We start from the raw sequence: 22,583 nt of genomic DNA on the forward strand, positions 1-22,583 counted from the left end.
ATGTTGTCCATTCAAAAGTTTAACTCATTTTGTCGGCTATATAGCTTTAACGATACGTCTGTTTGCTATTTTTATTAGAATCCAACACTACTATCAATTTTCAATAGGATATGCTTGATAGTTTCTAATTTAAATATAAAAGATATTTATTTAGATCCAGTGGCGGAACTAGAAAAAAAGGGCCACCCGCAAAATTTTTTTAGGCCCCCCATATATATATATATATATATATATATATATATATATATATATATATATATATATATATATGTGTGTACTATCACAAAATACTGGCCTGTTCAAGATTTGAAAAACATCAATTAAAAGACATTTCAACATCATGTCATGTGTGTAAGTGCATTAGTGTGTTTTGTGAAAAAAAATTTTTGGTTAAATTTAAACTTTTATTTTCAATAAAAATTACAATAACGTGTGTGAGTGCATTATTCTGTAGAAACATTCAGAGGTTTTACAACGACAAAATCGACATGCAAGTGATACGGTTATGAATATAATATTGGCAAATAACGTGGTGAAGCTAAGGATATGTACAAAAATGAAAAGGATAACACTTATAAGGGATTTAATTATATTAACGGTAGTGAAGACTCTTCGAATCCAAGTAAATTGAGTTGTTATGGAGACCAATTAATGTGCTTTAATGTATGCCGTATATATATAGAGCGAACTAGTAAAAGTTGTGTATAGTGTATATGTATTTTTTTTACTGTGTGTGAAAATCAGTTTTAATTAATTTTTGATAGAAGCCCTCTTAGCACCTTGTCGGTCAAAATAATATAAAACATGAAAGCTTTGTTTAAGTAATGGTGTCTCGTGTTATGTTTATTTTTATGTTGTTTTTTTTTGTATCTATATTATTAATGTTTTAAATATTATTGATTTAATACATTTCCTTTTTATACAATATCATTCTTTTGTAATTACTTATAAAAAAATAATAATTAAGAGAAGTAATTGCTTTTTAATTTGTTTAGTACGAATCTATTAAAGGAGCTTATGATTACCCCTATTTGACTATTTTTTAAAAAAAAGGGAAATAAGTCATGGAAGTGGTTTGAGCATTTGCTTATCTTTGATAAGTTTGATTGTAGGAGAAAGAGGACTCGGCTTTCACCATGGTTTAAAAACAAAGGGAAAAAGAAGATACAAGAGCGAGTGGTGGTGTCTATAGAATAGAGATAATCCAACCGCAGCAACGGTAATTTTTTTTACAAAACAACCATCAAGTCAAGAATGAAAGAAAATTTATTTTTTTTAACTATAAAAAAAATTATCATGGTCGGCTCTGGGCCCCTAAATGGCATGTCCCCTCCCCCCCATTGCGGGGTCTGGCGGCACTGTAGTTCCGCACCTGTTTAGATCTACCTATAAACTAGAAACAAATATAAAAACACAATAAATAGTTGAGTTTCTTCATTAAACTATTTTAGTCCTTTATTTGATATAAATCATTTCTTTTAAGCAATGAAATTTGTTAAATAATGATATAATTAAATTCAAATTAATATTTGGCCTGATTTTACTCTGTTACGGCGGCTAAATAAAATAACTCAATATATTTTCTGTAAACATGTATCTGACGGCCTGGCAGAGTTATGTAATCTGTAATTATTTGTGTAATCTTAAAAGTTGTTTGCATGCAGTTTTTTTTCGGGAAAGCCCCCCCCCCCCCCTCTCCTCTGCGGAAAAGATGTCTGAAAAAACTGAATGCGACCTTTGTTAAAAAAAAAGAGTTTTGGGGCAAGGTTTATGTGTATGATCTACGACTATATTTAGTATGAATGTGCAGTAACTACGTGTATATCAAGATTGCAAGATTAATTGTGGTAATATATAGATTAAGCTTCTATGCAGAAAATAGAATGGCGTCACTGATTGTTGAATAAAACATAGAATAAAAAATGTAATGCCAAAAGCGACACACAATAATAATGACGTTATTGATAATAGAGACGAAAATATAAAAGTCTAACTTAAGTGACTAATTTTAAAAATGTTTATAGATATATACAATAATACAAGAGAAGTAAAATAAATAGCAAGCGTTAGTATTAGGATTACTGTTAAGGTTTGAACTATTAGATTAGTGGTTTTATTTTATGTTAAATTTCCGGTTCATGATATAATGCCGGTTCCGAAAAAAGTTCCGTTTTCAGTTGAATTTTAATGTTCTGATTTCACTTAAGTTTTAGGTTCAGGTTTAAATTATGAATCTCTGGGTAAAGTTCAGATTTAAGTTAAATTGCGTTACCGATTAACATGTCCGTTTCGGGATAAATTTATGTTTCCGTTTTTTTTTTAATTCGTTTCTCGTTACATATCGTTTGCAGCTAAAAAAATTTTATTTTCGGTTAAATGTCCGGATAAAGTTAAAATGCCAGTTCCGAATAAAGTTCCGTTTCAGTTAACTTTCGTACCTAAATTTCTTTTTCGGCCAAATTTCCGTATCTATGTGGTAATAATTCCAGATCAAATTAAAATTCCGATTCTGGATAAAAATCACTTTTCAATTACATTTCTCCCCTTTCTACCTGAATTTCTGTATCCGGCTAAATTTCCTCATCCAGTTATAATGCCGAATCGGAATAAAAAACAGTTTTCAATGACATTTTCGTTTCCGGTCAAGTTTCAGGTTACGATGGTGATTTTGGACTATGGTTTCGGTTTAGAGAAAAAGACAAACATTATCAAATTAGCGCCCTTTGTAATTCTCCCTCAACGGGTCATTGGTCTACTATAAGAATATAGCAGAAAGTTTAGGAGAGATCATTTCCGCTTTATTTATAAATATCTATTTCTTAAAGCTTCAGCATTTATTTTTGTCTTACAACTTTTAAATGGGTGTATTTAAAAAAAAAAATTCTAATCTAATTAATCCTAGTTCGCACAGCTAAAGATCAAAATACCTATTGTTATAACCTTAATAGAATATATATTTTTGTAATAGAAACAGGGCTTCCCCCCCCCCGACTTTAGCCCCTGTCAATTATCCCCCTGTCAATTACCCCCCGCCCTTTAGGACATTACCCCACGGACATAGCTTAAGATACAGCTAGGGTTAGGACTAGGGTTAGGGTTAGAGTTAAGGCTAGGGCTAGGGTTAGGGCTAGATTTAGGGTTAGGATTAGGGTCAGGGTTAGGGTTATTGCTAGGGTTAGTGTTAGGCTTTAAACAGTGTCTAGTATTGGTTTTGATTTTGTGTTAAGTTTTAGGCGGAGGTGAATGCTTAGGTTTTGGTTTTTTCTTAAGTTTAGGATTAAGGTAATATACAGGTATAGAATTTGAATTAGTTAGGATTCTAACTTGAGGGGGGAGGGGGGTCAGGGGGGGGGGGGTAATACCTGGGGGGGAGGGGGGTAGTTGATAGGGGGTTATTGCTCCGGGGTGGGGGGGGGGGGTTAATACGGGGGGGGGGGGGAATGTACGGGGGAGATAATTGACAGGGGGGGTAATGTCCTGTAGCCATTTTTAATACACAAAAATAAAATATCTTTAAAAAAATGTGTAGGCTATAGGCCAATTGGATATTTTATGTTCCTTTATTACACAATAAAAGCTTTATAAAATATTCAATTCGTGTTATGATATTGTATATAAATGTGAGTGTTTTTGAATATTAATTTGTGAGTAAAATATGTTGAGAACTTTCCTGATACTTAAAAATCCTAGCCTAGTTAACTGCTCCTGTACTAAAGGCTATTTGTTGCTTAATGACAAAACCGCCAATATGTTGTGGTATTACTTTCATGTGAATTCTTATAGCCCGAGTTAAATCCTCCGCGTAAAAGCCAAGAATCCGATTGTCGTCCATCACCTGTATCTCATCGTTAGGTAACTCTATCTCCAGGTATAAATCTTCTTCTGGAAAATCTCGTAGTCCTCCCTGCATGAAAATCTCGTGTTTTGTCTGTTTAGCAAAATTAAAATTAGCTGTTATAATTTTATTTTTCAAAACCCTCCAGGTTAAGGTAAGAAGGTTCAATATAAATAAAATTATATTACACTAATGTTGTATGTTTAATAAAAAAAGTTTATTGTTCACAAATTCAATTACTCACATGTTTAACCAATCGATCCATCTGCCATACTGGGTAGAGTGTTGTTGTACCATCAGGGTATAATATTTCACATTCTATTCCGACTTCCTCTGAATCTGCGGGGCATAGTAAAACCAATTATGTTTAAATAAGCAGCTTAATTTTTTTCATTTATTATATACGCTTAGAAATTTTTTAATAATTGGATTTTTTAAAACACTAATTCAGTGTAAAGTTTTTTACCTAAAAATTCTCAATAGATTATATAATTTACTTACTCTTTCCTGTGACGATATCCGGTCTAGTAAAATTTATTGAGAAAGTTATGCTGTCACCAGAAACATCAGCAGTGATAGTTACGCCGTTGCCAATTGCAACAAATCTCTTTGGCTCGCTCCATATCCAAGTAGAGACCTGTTTTGATCCGACTTCTTTTAAATCTTAGCGAGAAAATACAAGCAAAATATAAAACATTTTTTACGTAATAAGGAAAACACGCCACGCAGTATATTTCTTAGCTGTTTAATTGTCTTGTGGCGATTGTTGGCCATGTAAAGTCTTCTGTATTAATTATACTGTCACCAGTCACCAGAATCAGCAGCAATCAATGTAAAGCTGCAGCCAAGGATAAAAACTCTCTGGCTAGCATTCTGTATATGTTCTGATAAAGAGCTCGTTCTGCCCATCCGTCGCTATAAGGAAAAATATGTTTTTGTTTCCTTCAGTAGTTTCCCAGACTTTTTCGAGTTGCGATCCCCACACTATTCAAATGTCAATATTAATAATGAAATTAATAAACACCTAACTAAGAATTTCTGGTATAGTTTGGCGATTGCGTTTCTCTTAACGCCAAACTCAAAACAAAGGGAACTAAAATACGAAATGCAAGCAATATCACATTTACCGTGTGAATGGTATATGTGTGAGCAGGTTTTCATTAAACAACGAACGTGCCGCGGAATCATTTCGCAAATCAAAAAATTCATCTAGTAAATAATCGGGAATGCTGGAAACATCAAAGAAAGCAGAGAATTGACTACTTGTCGACGTAGTTTGTACTTCTTTCAGCTCAGGGAAGAAACGCAGCTGATCGTTTTCAAGAGGATCAAGATCTTAGTTATTTCACATTTAAATCCATATAACGCAGTATTTCCAATATTATTTTTATCGACAATTTCATAGCTTAAAGAAAAATACCCCGAAACTATCATGAATAGCAATAATATTCATTTATTTTCCCCGAATCCTTATGTACAGCCTATTTTGTGTTTGAATACATCTGCTAGATATGCAACTCTCTTCAACCACTTTTTGTCGTTAAAGTATATACAAAGGTCTTGTTTCCATTGCACTTACTAGAACAACTTAACTGCATCTTTCAATTCAAAAACACAATTCGCAACATTTCTTTTGGATAAGAAGCGTAGGCCTACGTCAGTGTAGAAAAGAAAAATCTCCTAACCAAATATATGTCTTTGCACAGTTCTTTAAAAAGACGGGTGTTTAGGGCTTCAGATTTAATATAATTTACGAACTTTTAAATTGAATTGTCTATTGCAAAGGAGTGGGGACATTGTTGTCCAAGGCATACACGTGAATCATGCAATAGAATCGCCTTGATTGTGGAGTTAGACTTTTTACTTTTTTTCTAAAAGCCCCATTTTGACACAAGCATAGATGGTGCACCATTTGTACAGCCGATTTCCTATTTTAATCTTCCAGTTTCAAATAATGTATTTATTTTTCCATAATATCTTCACTTTTTGAAGTAGTTATTGTTCACTACAAATAGAAATGCTTCTTTGATTTCATTTGAATGAATATATTTCAAGGAGACAAACAACCGCGAGCAGGAACTCACGTCTGTTGATTGCATCAAGTCGAAAAGCGTACAATGGTGAAAGCTTGATGGCATTCAAAATTTATTCTTCATCACGTACGATGTTTCATTTACTAACTGTTTTTTAATAACAAAAATAATATTCTGAAAACTTCAATAATTTTTTTTTAAATCAGCTCGGAAAACAAAAGCTCGCCGCCAACACGTCATTTCTCAGGAAAGTGCTTAATCAGAATAAAGTATGTGCAAAAAGAAAAGTAAATAAAATCAATTGAAACAGTCGCGCGCTCTCTCTCTTTCGTTGTTTTAATGAATGAAATTTCAACAAACTTTAACAAAATAGCATTTCTATATTACACTTACTTTGATAGTTATTTTTAAATATATTAAATTATTCATACTTCAAGACACAAAAAGTTTTTAAAAAAGAAATTATGTTAGATACTTTTTTGGATTAGTCAGCAAGTTGGCGACCCCCCCCCCCCCCAGAAAACACTTCGCGATCCCACTTCGCGACTGTGGCGACCCACAATTTGAGAACCACTGCTTTAGCATATTATAATACTTCCTGTGTTTCATGTTGTGTTACCTGCTCCATTTTTTATATAGATAATACTCTGATTTTATATATTAAAACACCTCTTATTATATTTTTGTTTTAGGCCATCTAGTCTAGATTGCTTCACTGGAGTTGGAATTAATTTTTTATTATTACAGCATTAAAAAAACAAAAAAAAGTAATATTGTGTAACACAGTAAATCGTGTTCAAAGTTTTGTCTTTAAGAAAACAACTCCGTTACAATAATTAAATAACATACAGTCAATAGTTGAAAAACATACAAGCTAGAAATTATTGTTAATGATCTACATACGTTAAAAACATCCGCTACTCTCACCTGATTGCAATAAAGGTTTTGGCGTCGGCATTCTATATAAGCAAGCTTCAAGAAGTATTCGAAGCTTAGTACCAAATCTTTAGGAATTGATAGTACGAATTCATTTGAAATTAATCTCATTGACGTAATTTTCAATGCAGAGTTATTAAATAGGATACTCCTGGTAGGTTTCTGATAAATTGTACGGGCATCGCTGCTGATATAAAAAGTAGAAATAGAAATGGGTCTAGAAAATCAGATATTCTTAGTTACGCATTATAGATATTAGCAAAATAACGTTATGTCCATATATTTATTACCATCTTATATCCACTTTATTGTTGTTAAGTACTCCCTGAAATAGTTCTGCAACCACCAATGTAATTGCCCTTTTCCGTTGTGAATCTGCGAAAGTCAGAGTAATTTGAAATTCAGACATCCCAAAAGCAGCAATCTTTATGTTTCAAGAAATTGAAGCCCTTAAAATGGTTGTGCATCTATGTTAATATCTATCAGCGTAACATTTCTTTTATTCAGATAAAAATGAAAAACTATGTTTTAATTTTAAAATCTGACATTGTTTTAATAACAGCTTTTTAAAAATATTCATATTTTAGTTTTAGCTAATGCCTTTATTTAAACTATTTGGAGGATTAAAGACAATTCACTTTAATAGTAATGCTATAGTTATTTTTCTTTCTTATTTAGAAAATGTATTCAAATGTTTAGTTTTTTTTTACCAGTAAACGGGTTAACACGTGTTACCATCTTTTTGAATTAATCTCTGTTCGTGAAGATATTCAAGTCCTTCTTGAAGATGGTGAGCGAATCAATAGCCCTCTATTTTAGCATCTATAAAATTAACAAAGCTATCCTGAAAAAATATTGGAAAAGCAATTTACAGAACTATTAAATATAGCCTAAATATACCTTACATGCAGCTCAGAGGAGTATCAAGGTTTTCGGTGTAGGGTGAGCGAAGAGAGAAAAAAAAGGCGCCGAATTTTTAAAACGTGTATATATATATATATATATATATATATATTTATATATAAACGAGTTAAAAATTCGGATGGTAAATTTTACTTTAACACTATGTCTATTGTAAAAAAAATGGAATGCATAAGACGCGTAAATGCAGATATTTTTTATTACTTTTTTAGAAAATGGTCTTTATTTTAAATTAAATTGAAACAAAATTAATTACTATGTCCTGTGCAAACACTTTTGATAACAATTTTGTTGTATGCTGATAGAACCACAACATCCTATTTTGTCGAGGTCTCATTCTAGCTAAATGATCAATTACGTCTTTTAAATCCACATCAGAATGGAATAGCCATTTATTAATCGTAATCCGGGCTTAGCTGGACAACGTGTCTTCGTTCATAGTTCATGCATGTTTTTTTGGAGTTTAAGACGGCTGAAGGATCTTTCTGCTCAGCGCTGCTCTTTGGTAAAGTCAGAAATATACGATAGAAGGTGGACAGGTTTCAATACGCTTGGTTGACAAGGATCAAACTCAAGTAATGCAAGTACTCAGTGAGGTCGGTCTCTAGGTATTTAGAATACTTAACAAAATCTTTTTTCCTCTGTACATTTTGCAGTTGTTGTCACCTACCTCCTTCGGTGATAGTTTTATAGTTTGCACAGGTAATAGTAAAGATGTTATTTTCAGTTATTAATACAGGTGGATTAACTCTAATTAATTATTAATTGAACTAGTAAAATGCATATTTCTTCTATATATTTTGCAAATTTTCGTGATGGTGTCACCCAAATTAATGGTGTCACTCGGTGCGGTCAGCACCCCCGCCCCGAGTCGCGACGCCTATGCACGTACTGGATCCGGTGTTACGGATGTATAACAAAAAAAATGGATCTGCAGGATTACATTTTGTATCAATTTTAGCATCAAGTTTGACTGGCACTGTTCTGTAAAATATAACGTCTTCTAAATGGATGTCTTCTAAAATGTCTTCGAACAGTAACCTTTTGTCTTGAGTCTCGACGACTATCACTATATATATGTAACTATATATATATATATATATATATATATATATATATATATATATATATATATATATATATATATATATATATATACATATACATATACATATACATATACATATACATATACATATACATATACATATACATATACATATACATATACATATACATATACATATACATATATATATATATATATATATATATATATATATATATATATATATATATATATATATATATATATATATATATATTTATATATATAAATATACATATACATATACATATACATATACATATACATATACATATACATATACATATACATATACATATACATATACATATACATATACATATACATATACATATACATATACATATACATATACATATACATATACATATACATATACATATACATATACATATACATATACATATACATATACATATACATATACATATATATATATATATATATATATATATATATATATATATATATATATATATATATATATATATATATATATATATCTTCAGACACTTCGACCTCTGATATTATTGTTTTCGAAGTGAAATGCGTGCCGCTTGAAAAATTTGTCTCCAGTTTGGCACATTTGGATGATCTTTGTTAGCGTTCTGAAATGTCTTTAAATTTCTTCCTCTCACACCCTGAATATTTCTTCTTTTACTGGTTTTTTTTTCATTTAATAACTTCTTAACAAAACTAATTCTAAGCGCCACTGTTGTCTTGGTCGCAATATATTTAGTTTGATAACCCAATAATTTAAATGGGGCGATTATCTTTTGATAATTACTAACTATTCGAAAGCAATACAAATGATATAACAGCTGAGCGGATAATTAACTATGCAAGTGGGTTTAAGTTCATTTTTTAAAATACAAAATATAGCCTAAGTCAAATTTACCATAGATCTAGATCTAGAGTAAAATAAAATAATAATTAAAATAAAGTTTCTACTGTTTCATATAATTTGTAATCGTAATCAATATCGCCCAAACTGTTATAATACTACTACTTGATCGTGATGACGATGTTGACCTTGTCGAAATTTCCTCACCGCTACGCAGTTCGCCCATAAGTAAATTTAAATAGAGGTGCCACATTAGTTGTGCTAGTAAATGTATTGTAATTTTTAAAATTAATTACAGGATTCAAACTTTATATATAAATATTTATTTTTGAAGAGTTATGCAAACATTTTCTAATTCAATAATTTTTAACCAAATAAATTATACAGTGGACTTTAACTTAACACCCCTCTTGTCAAGTGGTACTACCCGTTGTATCTTTTAAACATCGCAATGCATCGTAATGCTTATTTTAGAATTACAAACCAATACAGCTGTTGATACATGTTGTAAACGTAGACGCTCCAGAAATGGTATCATGATTTAACACTAGTCTAGTACTATATGCTTAATTTTTGCATGAAAAGAAATCTTGGAAGTGATTTACATAGTTTTGCCGACCAAAAATACATTTCTGTAGTCTTAATAGTAACGATGTTTATCTATAGTCTTTTAATAATACATTTGGATGTAGCATTGTTTTATCTATAGTTAGCGTGCATACGTCATTGTGTCACCCTCACCCTCTTGTAATAATTATTAATTTCTAAAAGACTATTAATTAATCATTAATGGAACTGGCAAAAAGCATTGTCCCCCCCCCCCCTAAATGGTGTCACCCTAGATACGCCACTGGTTCTGTGTTATATTAGTTATACGTCATTGCTTCACTACGGTGTAAAATACATTACATAAACCGGGAGTGATCTCCCCTAAACTTTTTCGAATATTCTAATATAACACTACGGGGGATGGCAAATCGGGATACAGACATGATTTTTAATCCATTTTAAATACTTAAACTTTTTAAAATAGAATAAAATCTCGTAGAAATAAACCGGGAGTGATCTCCCCTTAACTTTCTCGAATATTCTTATATAAAACAACAGGGGATGGGAACTCGGGCTATAGACATGATTTTTAATCCATTTTAAATACTTACAGTTTTAAAAATAGAATAAAATCTCGTAGACAAAAGAATTGCACACCAAGTGAACGCCAAATAAAAAAAAGTGCATTATAGTGCACAATATTATTAGTACTTTAAAAATTTACATTAGTTTTTTGAGAAATCGGAAGTAGCGTAAATTACTACTTCCGGTCAACTGAAATTACTCAAAATTTAACAGAAGGTAGAGAATTAGATCTTATACTTACATGTGAAATTTCATTTATCTATCTGAAATAGTACTCAATTTATAGGCTTTTGAAAAATTCTAAGTAGAAAAAGTACCACTTCCGGTTATCGGAAATCGCTCAAAAGTTGATAAGGATCTACGATTCTGATAAAATACTTATATATGAAATTTCATCAACCTAGCTGTAACGGTACTCAAGTAATCTTGTTTACACACAGACACACACACAGACAGACAGACACACAGACATACGGACAGAATTGCAAAGCCCAGTTTTTCAGACTGGATTACGCATAAAACCTCTTAATATTGATAAATCTGGATTCATAATTTTTGCCCGATTAAAATAAGTCCTCTATACTTCGGATGTGATGAGGGACTGAGGTGTAATACGGTGAAAATTGTTAAAATTTCAAGTGATTTTTGTGCACGATTACAATACTTTCTCTATACTTCGTATATACAAGAAAGTAAAAAGTTCTCCGTTTAAAGATAACAAAAGAACAGAAATATACAGCACAAACCAACTTATCATACAAAACAATACAAAACACGACACAAATTACAAGACAAGTAATATTTTTTTCCCCACATTGAAAAGGTGCCGGTACGACGTACTGATGCGTACCGTCACAAAAAGCATTATTATTTTTCTTGTACTTAAACGTTTATTATTAATTTATTATATTATAAATTTGTTAAAAGTTAGGCAATCCATCACCGAGTAACGGCACCTATATCTTTTTTGAAAAAAAAAAAGTACGGTAGGCTATATAGCCCCCCATATGGGCCTATATATATATATATATATATATATATATATATATATATATATATATATATATATATATATATATATATATATATACATATGCCCTAATGTATGTAGAATCTATATTTTATCTGTCTTTCACACTGGTCCCAGACATTACATACCCCTGCTCGAGACGTCCTCTATTTAAGTAATATGAGTCTAATCTTCAAAAATATTTACTAAATAATTATATGTAGTTTTAAATGACTAACACAAAGTAACGTATACAAATAGGCCCTACGATATTTTAAGAACCGAGGAAATTATTTAGATCTACATGTTAGTCTTAAAATTTTAATTATTACAAAAATTATTAAATATTTGGCCTAAATTTATAAAACGGTGTAGGCATAATTGTGACTAAAGCAGTTGCAAATAGTTAATGGCCGATTCTAGTCGGAATAAGATACGCATGCGATACGCATGCGCAATGGAGAGAAACTACGACTTGGCGGCGATGTTTTCGATGGTACTGCGCATGCGTGTGTTTACAACCGCAGAACCCTAATACCAACCCTAATCCTATCCCTAACCCTAACCCTAGCCCTAATCCTATCCCTAACCCTAGCCCTAATCCTATCCCTAACCCTAACCCTAACCCCTAACCCTCATTCTAGCCCTAACCCTAGCCATAGGTCACTGCGCATGCGCAGAACTATCTTTTGCCGAAAAATCTTATTCCGAGTAGACACTTCGATAGTTAATTAAGGTAGATTCTAGCTGGAAAAAGATACGCATGCGCAATGAAGAGAAACTACCGCCTCCATTTGCGGCGATGTTTTTCGATGGTACTACGCATGCGTGTGTTTACAAACAAACCGCAGAAACCTAACCCTATCGCAGCTAGTATTAAGGTCACTGCGGATGCGCAGGACTATTGAGTTTACGTATTTTCGGCCGAAACATCTTTTTCCGAGCAGTTACTTCGAATAGTTAAGTTAATTAATAGTATGTAATTTGTAGTATTTACTGTTTATTAATTGGTTTGCTAGATCCGAAAGTAAAACTGTTTAGGACTAAGCGTTAACTTAAATATTTTTAATGCATTCACTAGGTAGGCCTACGTAAAATCGACCGAGGCTAGTAAAAGGTGTTCCATAAATGACGTCACACTAGTAGGGGGGGGGGAATCCGTAATTTTGTGACGCTGTGTGATGAGGGGGAGGGGGGGGGGGGAGGTTCAGATGGTGTGACGTCACTTTTTTGCCGTATAAAAAAGCAATGCTAGGAAACGAGTTTTAGCCGTTATTTCGCGTTTTAGAAACGGGTTTTAATAAATTGTAATAGGAATTGATCAAAATACTCTGTTGACAGAGCTCTGACAAGATTTTGGAAAAATATCGCGATGTTTTAAGAAAATTTCAACAGCAATTTTAAGGGTGGGGGGGGGGGGGTGCAGGCTGACGTGTAACGTCATTTTAGGGAAGGGGGGTCTGGCTTTTTGTGACGACGTGTGACGGAGGAGAGGTGGGGAAGGGGGGGGGAGGTAAAAAAAAATCGTCCAAAAAAAGCGTGACTCATTTATGGATAACCCCTAATGTGAAAAAAGGTGACTCATTATTATGGCTTTAATACACGTATATAGTATATTCATACTGTGATATAAAATGTTTCAAATATAATAGATAGTTAAATAATAAACCAAAAGCAATGTCTAAATAGATCTTTATCAATATATATAGGTCAGCAGTGTTTGAGAGCAAGTTTTGCTATATAAAAAGCGACCATCTGTAAATTTAAGTGGTTTCCTCTGAATATCTAAATAAAACCATTTTTACAAGCTTTTATTTAACTCACTTCCTCTGTCGACAGTCTGTCGTCAGTCTAGATCGAAACGCAGGAGTGAAAATTCGGACAGTTCTACTTGACCGATACGATTCACATTTGACACGTGGGTCAAGACATGAAGACAATGCAATCTGAAATTAAATTTGACTTAATTGGATGCCTAATTAATTTTTTATGAATTAATTAAAATTTGGACCGAATTAATAGGCATGTCTATCGAACCGCACCACACGCGTCATCACGTTCAATAGCGCGTCATCACGTTTCAATCGGCGCGCAATGGTTTTTAGTCATGAAACTCTAGTGTAAATAAAAACATGTAAAGTACTAAAAAAAATCATAAAAACGTTTTAATAACAAGCTTTTATGTACGAATGCACTAAAAAGTAGAAAATAAATTATAGACTACTATTTAAATAACTATAAAGAAAAGCGTGGGTCTCTTCTCAAATATTAGTTAAGGTATCCAATAGGTACTAAAGTGACCAACGCTTTTCTTTATAGTAATTTAAATAGTAGTGTATAATTTATTTTCTACTTTTTAGTGCATTAGTACATAAAAGCTTGTTATTAAAACGTTTTTTATGAATTTTTTTTACAAGCTTTTATTTAACTCACTTCCTCGTCAGTCTGTCTAGATCGAAACGCCGGAGCGAAAATTCGGACACTTCTACTTGACCGATACGGTTCACACTTGGCACGTGGGTCAAGACATGAAGACAATGCAATCTGAAATTAAATTTGGCTTAATTGGATGCCTAATTAATTTTTTATAAATTAATTAAATTTGGACCGAATTAGTAAGCATGTCTATCCAATCACACCACACGCGTCATCACGTTCAATAGCTGCGCCATCACGTTCAATGGCTGCGCCATCACGTTCAGTAGGCGCGCAATGGTTTTTATTCATGTTACTCTATTGTAAATAAAACATGTAAAGTACTGAAAAAAAATTCATAAAAAACGTTTTAATAACAAGCTTTTATGTAATAATGCACTAAAAAGTAGAAAATAAATTATAGACTACTATTTAAATAACAATAAAGAAAAGCGTGGGTCACTTTAGTATCTATTGGATACCTTTACTAATGTTAAGGAAGACACCCACGCTTTTCTTTATAGTTATTTAAATAGTAGTCTATAATTTATTTTCTACTTTTTAGTGCATTATTACATAAAAGCTTGTTAGTAAAACGTTTTTTTTAATGAATTTTTAGTATAATGTTACCAAATAATAAAGAACAAAAAATAAAAAAAAACAAGATGGCTGCTAAACTAAATGAGGTTGACTGCATCGGATGAAAACATCGCTATTCGAATATATATTACATTACTATTATTACTGAGAAGTTTTAATACAATTTCAACTGTTTAAAAACAGGCAGATTTTACATGAACGAAACTTTGAAACATATTTGTAACTTTCAAACATAAATCCTCTTAAAAATGTGAAAGAATTATTAAACTGCAACGAGTCCCTTTTTTTTCACGATAGATTACAAAAAAAAAAAAAAAAACCCAAAAAAAAAACGTTATTTTGGTCAACAAAATGTCTGGGTTCTCTGGCAAACGGGTCGATGCTAGCGTGTAGCCTAGTATGTTGTAGCATAATAACTAGGTTAGACTAAGTAAACTAAGTTAGATCTAGATACCCAGATTCTAAACTCAAGACCTAGATTCTAAATAAAATAATACTAAATATTGTAAATAAAATATTTATTATAAGTTATAAATACCTATTTAATAGGCCTATGTTAAATACAGCTTATACTCTTTTGATTTATCATGTCATACTAATAGTATAATATACTATAGAATATAGAAATAATGTATATTTTATTTTTAAGCCTAAGGATTAATTTCGGAGAATTCCGATATGTCGACATAATATAGAATCTAGATCTAGGCCTAGATTTATATATTATTATATTATTAGGCCTATTAGTTATAAATTATGACTTATATATAATAAATAAAAACGTCTATAGATTAGGCCTGGCCTATAAACTATAATACAATATTCATTAACGGTAACCGACGTTAGCTTATTTAAATTATTGATGTGTAGTGTCTTATTTAATTAGCCTATATTTTTTAAAATTATAAGCCAATGCCTGATGAAATAGGCCTAAAGTAAGTCAATACATTAGGCTATAGGCTCTATTTTTGTAATAGAGTAATACTAATAGTAGGCCTAGTGACTACTTATTATTAGTAGCAGTGGTGTTGCCAGGAAGTGGTCATGGGAGGGGTTCAAACATTTTTCCCTATGTATAAAATTTTATATATATATATATATATATATATATATATATATATATATATATATATATATATATATATATATATATATATATATATATATATACATAAATATTTATAGGATCTATACATATACGGTTAGGGTCCATGGGAGGGGTTATAACCCCCCCCCCCCCCTCTTGCCGACGCCACTGATTAGTAGGCCTAATAAATAATAATAAGTAATGTAATATAACTTGATAATATAGTCAATAGGCTATCATTCATAGGACATAGATAATATAGGAGGTCCATAATTATTTAAATTATAGAATATACATATATAGTCATATAGGCCTATATAATATAATAATGTAATATTACGTAGGCATAAGATGGTGTCTTAGTTTGACCTATTATAATTAATAGCCTAATTATGTTATTAATATTAATAGCCTATTCTAAGTTAATGCACAGGTAGTACCAGAGCCTCAAAAATTACTAAAATTAGTATTAAAGTATGCATTCTCATCATAGTCACACTTTATAAAAAAACCTAATAGTAATGAATAGTTGTGTAGTATGTTAGACTATTAAGTTAGTGTGGAGCATGCACATATACATTAATCTTTATGTATTGTGTTTTACATAGTTGTTCACAACAAGGTCTTTATGTGAATGGTGAGGCCTGAAGCCCAATATTGGCTAAACATTGGTTACCAATATATTAGCTACAAATTGGCCCAACCTCGGCCTAACAATAACATTGGTAGTGATACTTGGCAAGATATTGGCTATATCTTGGCCTAATATTGACTATATCTTGAGTGGGCAAGTATGTCAAATATTGTTATCGAGAGTAAATGAGAGGGACCAAACATGTTTTCAACTTATTGTAGTGTAATCTTTGACTAATTATTAAAATTAGAACCTTAATATATTTATTTTAGAAATATTTATTATACTATTTTAAGAATTTATGTTAAAATTTGTGTGCTTACCTAAATGGTTGTGTATTCTGCTGAGACATCTAAATTAAAGGAAATTGTTTCAAACATGAGTGGATTGTGGATTGTACAGCCACAATGATTTCAAACATAAAACTGACACATAAAAGTAAAGTTAAGTTAAAATAAACACATGTTCATACTGAGGATTGAAGAGACTTGCGTACCTCAATATCTGTAGTAATGTGTTATTTACCAACTTTAGTTAGCAAGTAGTAAAAAAGTAAGTTGATAAAAAATTCATACAAAACGTTTTAATAACAAGCTTTTATTGTTATATTGCATTAAAAAGTAGAAAATAAATTATAGACTACTATTTAAATATCTATAAATAAAAGCATGGGTCACTTTAGTATCTATTGGATACCTTTACTAATATTATTTCTTTATAGTTAATTAAATAATAGTGTATAATTTATTTTCTACTTTTTAGTGCATTATTACATAAAAGCTTTTTTTAAAAACTTTTTTATGAGTTTTTTCTCAGTACTTCAAATTAAAAAAAATTTACAATAGAGTTGCATGACTAAAAACCATTGCGCGCCTATTGAACGTGATGATGCGTGTTTAACAGTGCCTAATAGTTGGGTAAGACAGCCTAATAATATGGACACAATCGCAATTAATTCATAAAAAATTAATTAGGCATCCAATTAAGTCAAATTTAATGTCAGATTGCATTGTCTTCATGTCTTGACCCATGTGCCAACTTTGAACCGAATCTGTCAGTTGAAAGTACTCGATCATTTCGATCTAGACTGACGACAGACTGACGACAGAGAAAGCAAGTTAAATAAAAGCTTGCAAAACTTAGAAATTGCCTTTCATGTCACCAACACATGTGCTAATCACACTCACTATTCTGGTTAGTAAAAAAAGAAGATACAGTCAAAAGGTTTGCATTAACAAAATGTTGATAAAACCACAACATATTTGGTAAATTGGCCTAGGCAACTGGGTGGATTATCCCTGCATACATTTTTAATAGAATTGTTTGTTAATCCCCTTTAAAATCTAGTATCAGATGAAATAATATTATTCAGTTTTATTAAGCTTATTTTATTAAAAATATTTTACATTTATTTTACATTTTTTTTACTTCTAAGGAAGTATCATGTTTTTAAGTGACTTTTATGGTAAAATTTTTAAGAAAAGTATTTTTTAATAAAATAAGCATAATAATAATATATATTATTTCATCTGATACTAGATTTATATTTATAATGGATAAACAATTCCTTTCTGTAACTATTATTTCATGTGCTGGTTATTGAACAGTTCAAACTGTATTGGCACACAGGTTAAATTTTATAGGTGCAAAAAATAGGGAGAGTACTATTATATAGGCCTATCTAACTCAAAATGCAAGCTTAGTGTCCTAGTTGATGAAGTTACTGTGGGACCAACAAGTGTTTGAGCGATTTCAGATTAAAGAATGACGGTCATTATTAAATAAATAAAGGCACTACAGTTATTTGTCTTCTATGTTTTTTCCCCAGAAAAATGCAAGTCCAAAATAACACACTACAGCTGTTTAGTGAAATGAGTAGTGTAGTGAATACTTCCTTTACCAAGTAAGAAGACCACCTAGTAAATCTTTTAGTATTTTCTTAATAATTATTTTAAATAAGTTAACACATTTCCTCCACACATAGAAGATCACTAAACGTGTACAAGTATAAGGTTATCTAAGATAAGGGCATAACTTGAGCAGCCCATTTCTAAAATGAGTTAATATTGCTTGAGCAGCTAAATAGAGTTCACTTAGTTGTCTGAAATGTATAGCTATACCATTGAGAGCATATCATTAATATTAATCCAATGTGTTTGATTGTGTAGATAAAAACATCTTGATTATGTGGATATGGCATTTTCAAAACCTGCAATACAAGATGTTCAATTAAATATACAAGGTAAGAACCACTTTAGTAACTAAGAGCTAACTACTGGTAGAATTATTATGTTTAAAAATAAAAGAACAATTGTGTTCTACTTCTGAAATATGCTGCTTCCATATATAGTTATTTGAGCAGTGAAGTATAGGTAAAATAAAGTATAAGTAGTATAGTATATACTTTATATTTATCACAGTAGCTAGTCATCATTAAGATGTAATAATAGATATATTAATGAACATGTGCCATTTGTTCTTAAAATATTGTAAACCCTTTGAAGTGTTGACAATAAGAGTTGTGCAACGACTATAATTCTTGAATTTTCCAAATATTATAATGCTCTCAATGTTTTCTATAGAAAAGAATTTCTTATAATACTTTTACGCAACTATTTTATTATTACCATATAAATCTATTATAATAATAATAATGTTGTACAAAAAGGGAAATAAGTAGCACACTAATATTTGATATCTGATTAGGCTACTATTTTAAAACAAAAATGGAATTTTAGCATACAGAGGATTTTTAAAAGATACAGCTAATCAAATGTATTTATATTTTATATATAAATTGAACTGAATGATTTTTTTCTTTTTGTTTTAGAAAATTTTGAAGGTACAAGTGAAGTAAAAACTAACAAAGGAATATTGAAGGTTCAACACTGCACAAAGAAAGGGGATCACAAAGTATTTATCCCGAAGAAAGAGTTTGGGAAGTATCACCTTCCAAAAGGCTACAGAAGTGATAAAATGATAAAATGTATTAATGTCCTGTGTGATTTAACTGTGAGGATCACGGTTACGTTTATCAGCCCAGGTCGACACCAAGATGATCCATTTTATAAATTAAGAAATAGAAAAGTTAAAATGTTTGGAACCGGCACAGTGACTGATATACAAGACCAACCAAATGCTTTTGAAAATTTGGATTGCTTGTGTAGTCTTTGTGTAAACAATTATAAAGGAAATGGCTTGACTATAGTGACTATCTTGACAGCTTGCCATGTGGTTTTTGATTGTGAGGAGGTGAAAAATACAACTGTTGATTTTTTTTATGATGATGAAGAGGATATCAAGCATATAAAAACTTTAACAGGATTTTGTATGAGAGACAGAAATATAGATGAGGATACCTGTTTTTTCCAGTGTTTGACTGGAGATAAAGACCTGATTGGTACACTAAGAAATAGGTTAGATGAATATGAAAAGTTAGAAACACATAAAAACTTAATAACCAGAGATGACCAACATATTGTCATAGCCTCACACCCTCATGGTCTGTGTAAACACTTAACAGTTGGACAGTGGTCAGCCATTACAGACAAGATGACATTTACAGAAAATGAAGCCATATATGAAATGTATTTAAAATCATTAAAAATAACTACAAATGGAAAAGAAGATTCTGAATTAAATGAAACCAACACACCTCCAGTTCGAACGATAGTCAATGGAAAAAAAGGTAATACATGTATTATCACTTTGAACATTCTTGTAGGAAACAAAATCTTTAAAATATATAACATAAACATTTACTCAGTAAATCATAAACCCTTTTGTTAGAAAATAATTTGGGGAAAAAAATTTTTTTGTGTGGTTTACATGATAAAAACTAGTATCTTGGAAGATCTGCACATGTACAAATTTCTGGCGACTTTTTATGTACCTTATACTCATGGTTTTTGTTGGAAATGCATTTGTTTACATTTTTTTCTATAACTCACTTTTTCCATTGCATCAACACAATGTTACTTAGTATAATTTTAGCTGGTTTAAAAAAAAAAAATCTTTTGAGAATGAAAGTAATTTCATGCATTTTCTAGTTTTATTTATGCATGCTGCATTTATTTTTTGGTTACTGCCAGTAGTCAATCACACAAACATAATTTAAAGTTGAATTACATCTACATATTATCAATGAATATATTTCTCAGAATCTGAGTTGGTCGGGGTAGAGTGTGAAGTTCACTTTCCTGATTTCACAACAGCCAAGTGTCAAATATCAATACATGATGTACGAGTCAAAGATGTAAGTTGTGTTTCTTATTTAGAATTAGAATTCCATTTCTCATAGTACTGGGGCTATCCTGTTGAGGTAATGAAGTTACTAGTAAAGTACTTTTCCATAAGGTAGCTAATGGGGTAGATGTAGAGTTCATCTATTTCTGTGATCAGGGCATTTTACCTTAAGGGATGAGGTGGTCAGCACAATGCCTAGCTGCTTTACTGTTCCTGATGTGGAGTCGACTACACATTTGTGATGGGTTGAGTGAGGTACTATGGACTTAAGTCCAAATATGAAAATTAAGACTACCTTTAAACAAAATATTTGTAAGATCCTTATAAAACTCATGTTGTGTGCAGTCACATGGTGTAAATCAGAAGGTAATCCCACATCTATGTTGCTGCCTCCCAGTTAACATTACATTTTTTTCCGGCTTTGCATTTTAGCGGTGGAAGGGTGAAGGGCAAGCATTCTTGTCTATCAATTCATAAACATAACTTGCATCCTAGTGTAAATTAATACGGCATGATAGAATGTGGTTAGCTCGTATGATTATAAATGGCAAAATGTTTATGTTAAGGATGTAGAGAGAGTTGTCACAAAAATTCAGTAAAACAGGCTTTGCATAACATTATAGTAAAGAAATACACAGCATTTTTATACACAAGAATACTTCATTTTATAAAAATAGAAAGTTGCTCGACTGTTTAACCGTGTGCGGTAATACATCAACCAATTTTTTTTTACTTCTCTAGGTCAAGCTGCAACTGAAACAGGTGGGGGGCATTCATATTCCAGAAGAGGAATTGTATTTGGAAATAGCCTTGCCAAATGGAGAGCTCCAGAAAATGAATGACGATGAAGAGATGGTTTATTACATGAATGATATATTAGATTGTACACATATCAACATGAACAGAATTATTGTCTGATAGATTTAATTAACTTGATTAGTGTTAGAAAACAGTTGTTCTTAGTTACCCTAATGGGGGGGGGGGGGCTGGATTGTATAACAGGAGAAAGCAAATTTGATAATTCCTAAGTTGTGAGTTTGGACCATTGGGCAGGTAAAGCTTGTTACCTGGGGACAGCAACTCACCTAGGAAAGACAACTCCATAATCAAACAACTGCTGCCTTGTAGTTTGTTCTTGGTTTGAACTAAGGCTATGAAAGCAAATCCAAAAAGAAAAGCATACTAATGTTGGAGAAAGTACCTTCCAACATTACAAGTAAGAATGTAGAAGAATAATTATCCAAGGAATAATCAGAAAATATATGCTGAACAGGAAGGGGTTAAATTTGTGGTTTAGCTCGAGGATGGCGGGCGGGACAGCCACCCAGGCGCTGACTCTAGGGGGGTCACTAAAAGGGGTTAAAAGTAATTTATTTAAATAAATCTTATTTTGACCTCCATTTGTAAACTAGACAGTCCAATTATTTATGAAAATAGAATATTATGTGCCTTTGCAGTCTGTGTCAACTATTTTTCACATTTATTGTAAAACATCAAAATAAATTCCACCAGTGGACCTGTCAATAGCGACCCCCAAATTTGTGGGGAGGGCCCATGTGATGTAGGAAATTTTTTGATACCTAGAAAAGAAACTGATCGTACACATATAAAATGTGTCACAAGTAAATTGTTATTCAACACCTTTGAAGTTGAAATTTACGCCTGAATACATCATAAAATATTATAATATTCTATATTTGAGATATTCCAGATTATTTCAAAGATGCAATACAAAAATCTGGTTTAAACTTGACAAGGAACTAAGCTTAATATCAGATGCTA

At 31.4% G+C, this 22,583-nt stretch overlaps 1 protein-coding gene across 1 annotated transcript; it reads left to right on the top strand.

Moving 5' to 3' along the window:
- The first annotated feature begins 18,407 nt into the window (after positions 1-18,407).
- Positions 18,408-21,774, top strand: LOC131948940 (uncharacterized). The gene is made up of 5 exons (XM_059310671.1): positions 18,408-18,459; positions 18,725-18,798; positions 19,387-20,244; positions 20,717-20,811; positions 21,543-21,774. Exons 2-5 carry the CDS (start codon positions 18,750-18,752, stop codon positions 21,717-21,719), a joined length of 1,179 nt encoding a protein of 392 aa, XP_059166654.1. The 5' UTR covers positions 18,408-18,459; positions 18,725-18,749; the 3' UTR covers positions 21,720-21,774.
- The last annotated feature ends 809 nt before the right edge of the window (positions 21,775-22,583 follow it).

This window comes from Physella acuta, unplaced genomic scaffold, assembly GCF_028476545.2.
Source record: "Physella acuta isolate Inbredline_101_S28 unplaced genomic scaffold, ASM2847654v3 ptg000666l, whole genome shotgun sequence".
NCBI lineage: Eukaryota > Metazoa > Mollusca > Gastropoda > Physidae > Physella > Physella acuta.

Coding starts and splice junctions, on each gene's coding strand:
- LOC131948940 (XM_059310671.1), top strand. CDS start 18,750: ATGGCATTTTCAAAACCTGCAATACAAGATGTTCAATTAAATATACAA. Junction 20,245..20,716: donor GATAGTCAATGGAAAAAAAG/GTAATACATGTA, acceptor TATATTTCTCAG/AATCTGAGTTGGTCGGGGTA. Junction 20,812..21,542: donor ATGATGTACGAGTCAAAGAT/GTAAGTTGTGTT, acceptor TTACTTCTCTAG/GTCAAGCTGCAACTGAAACA.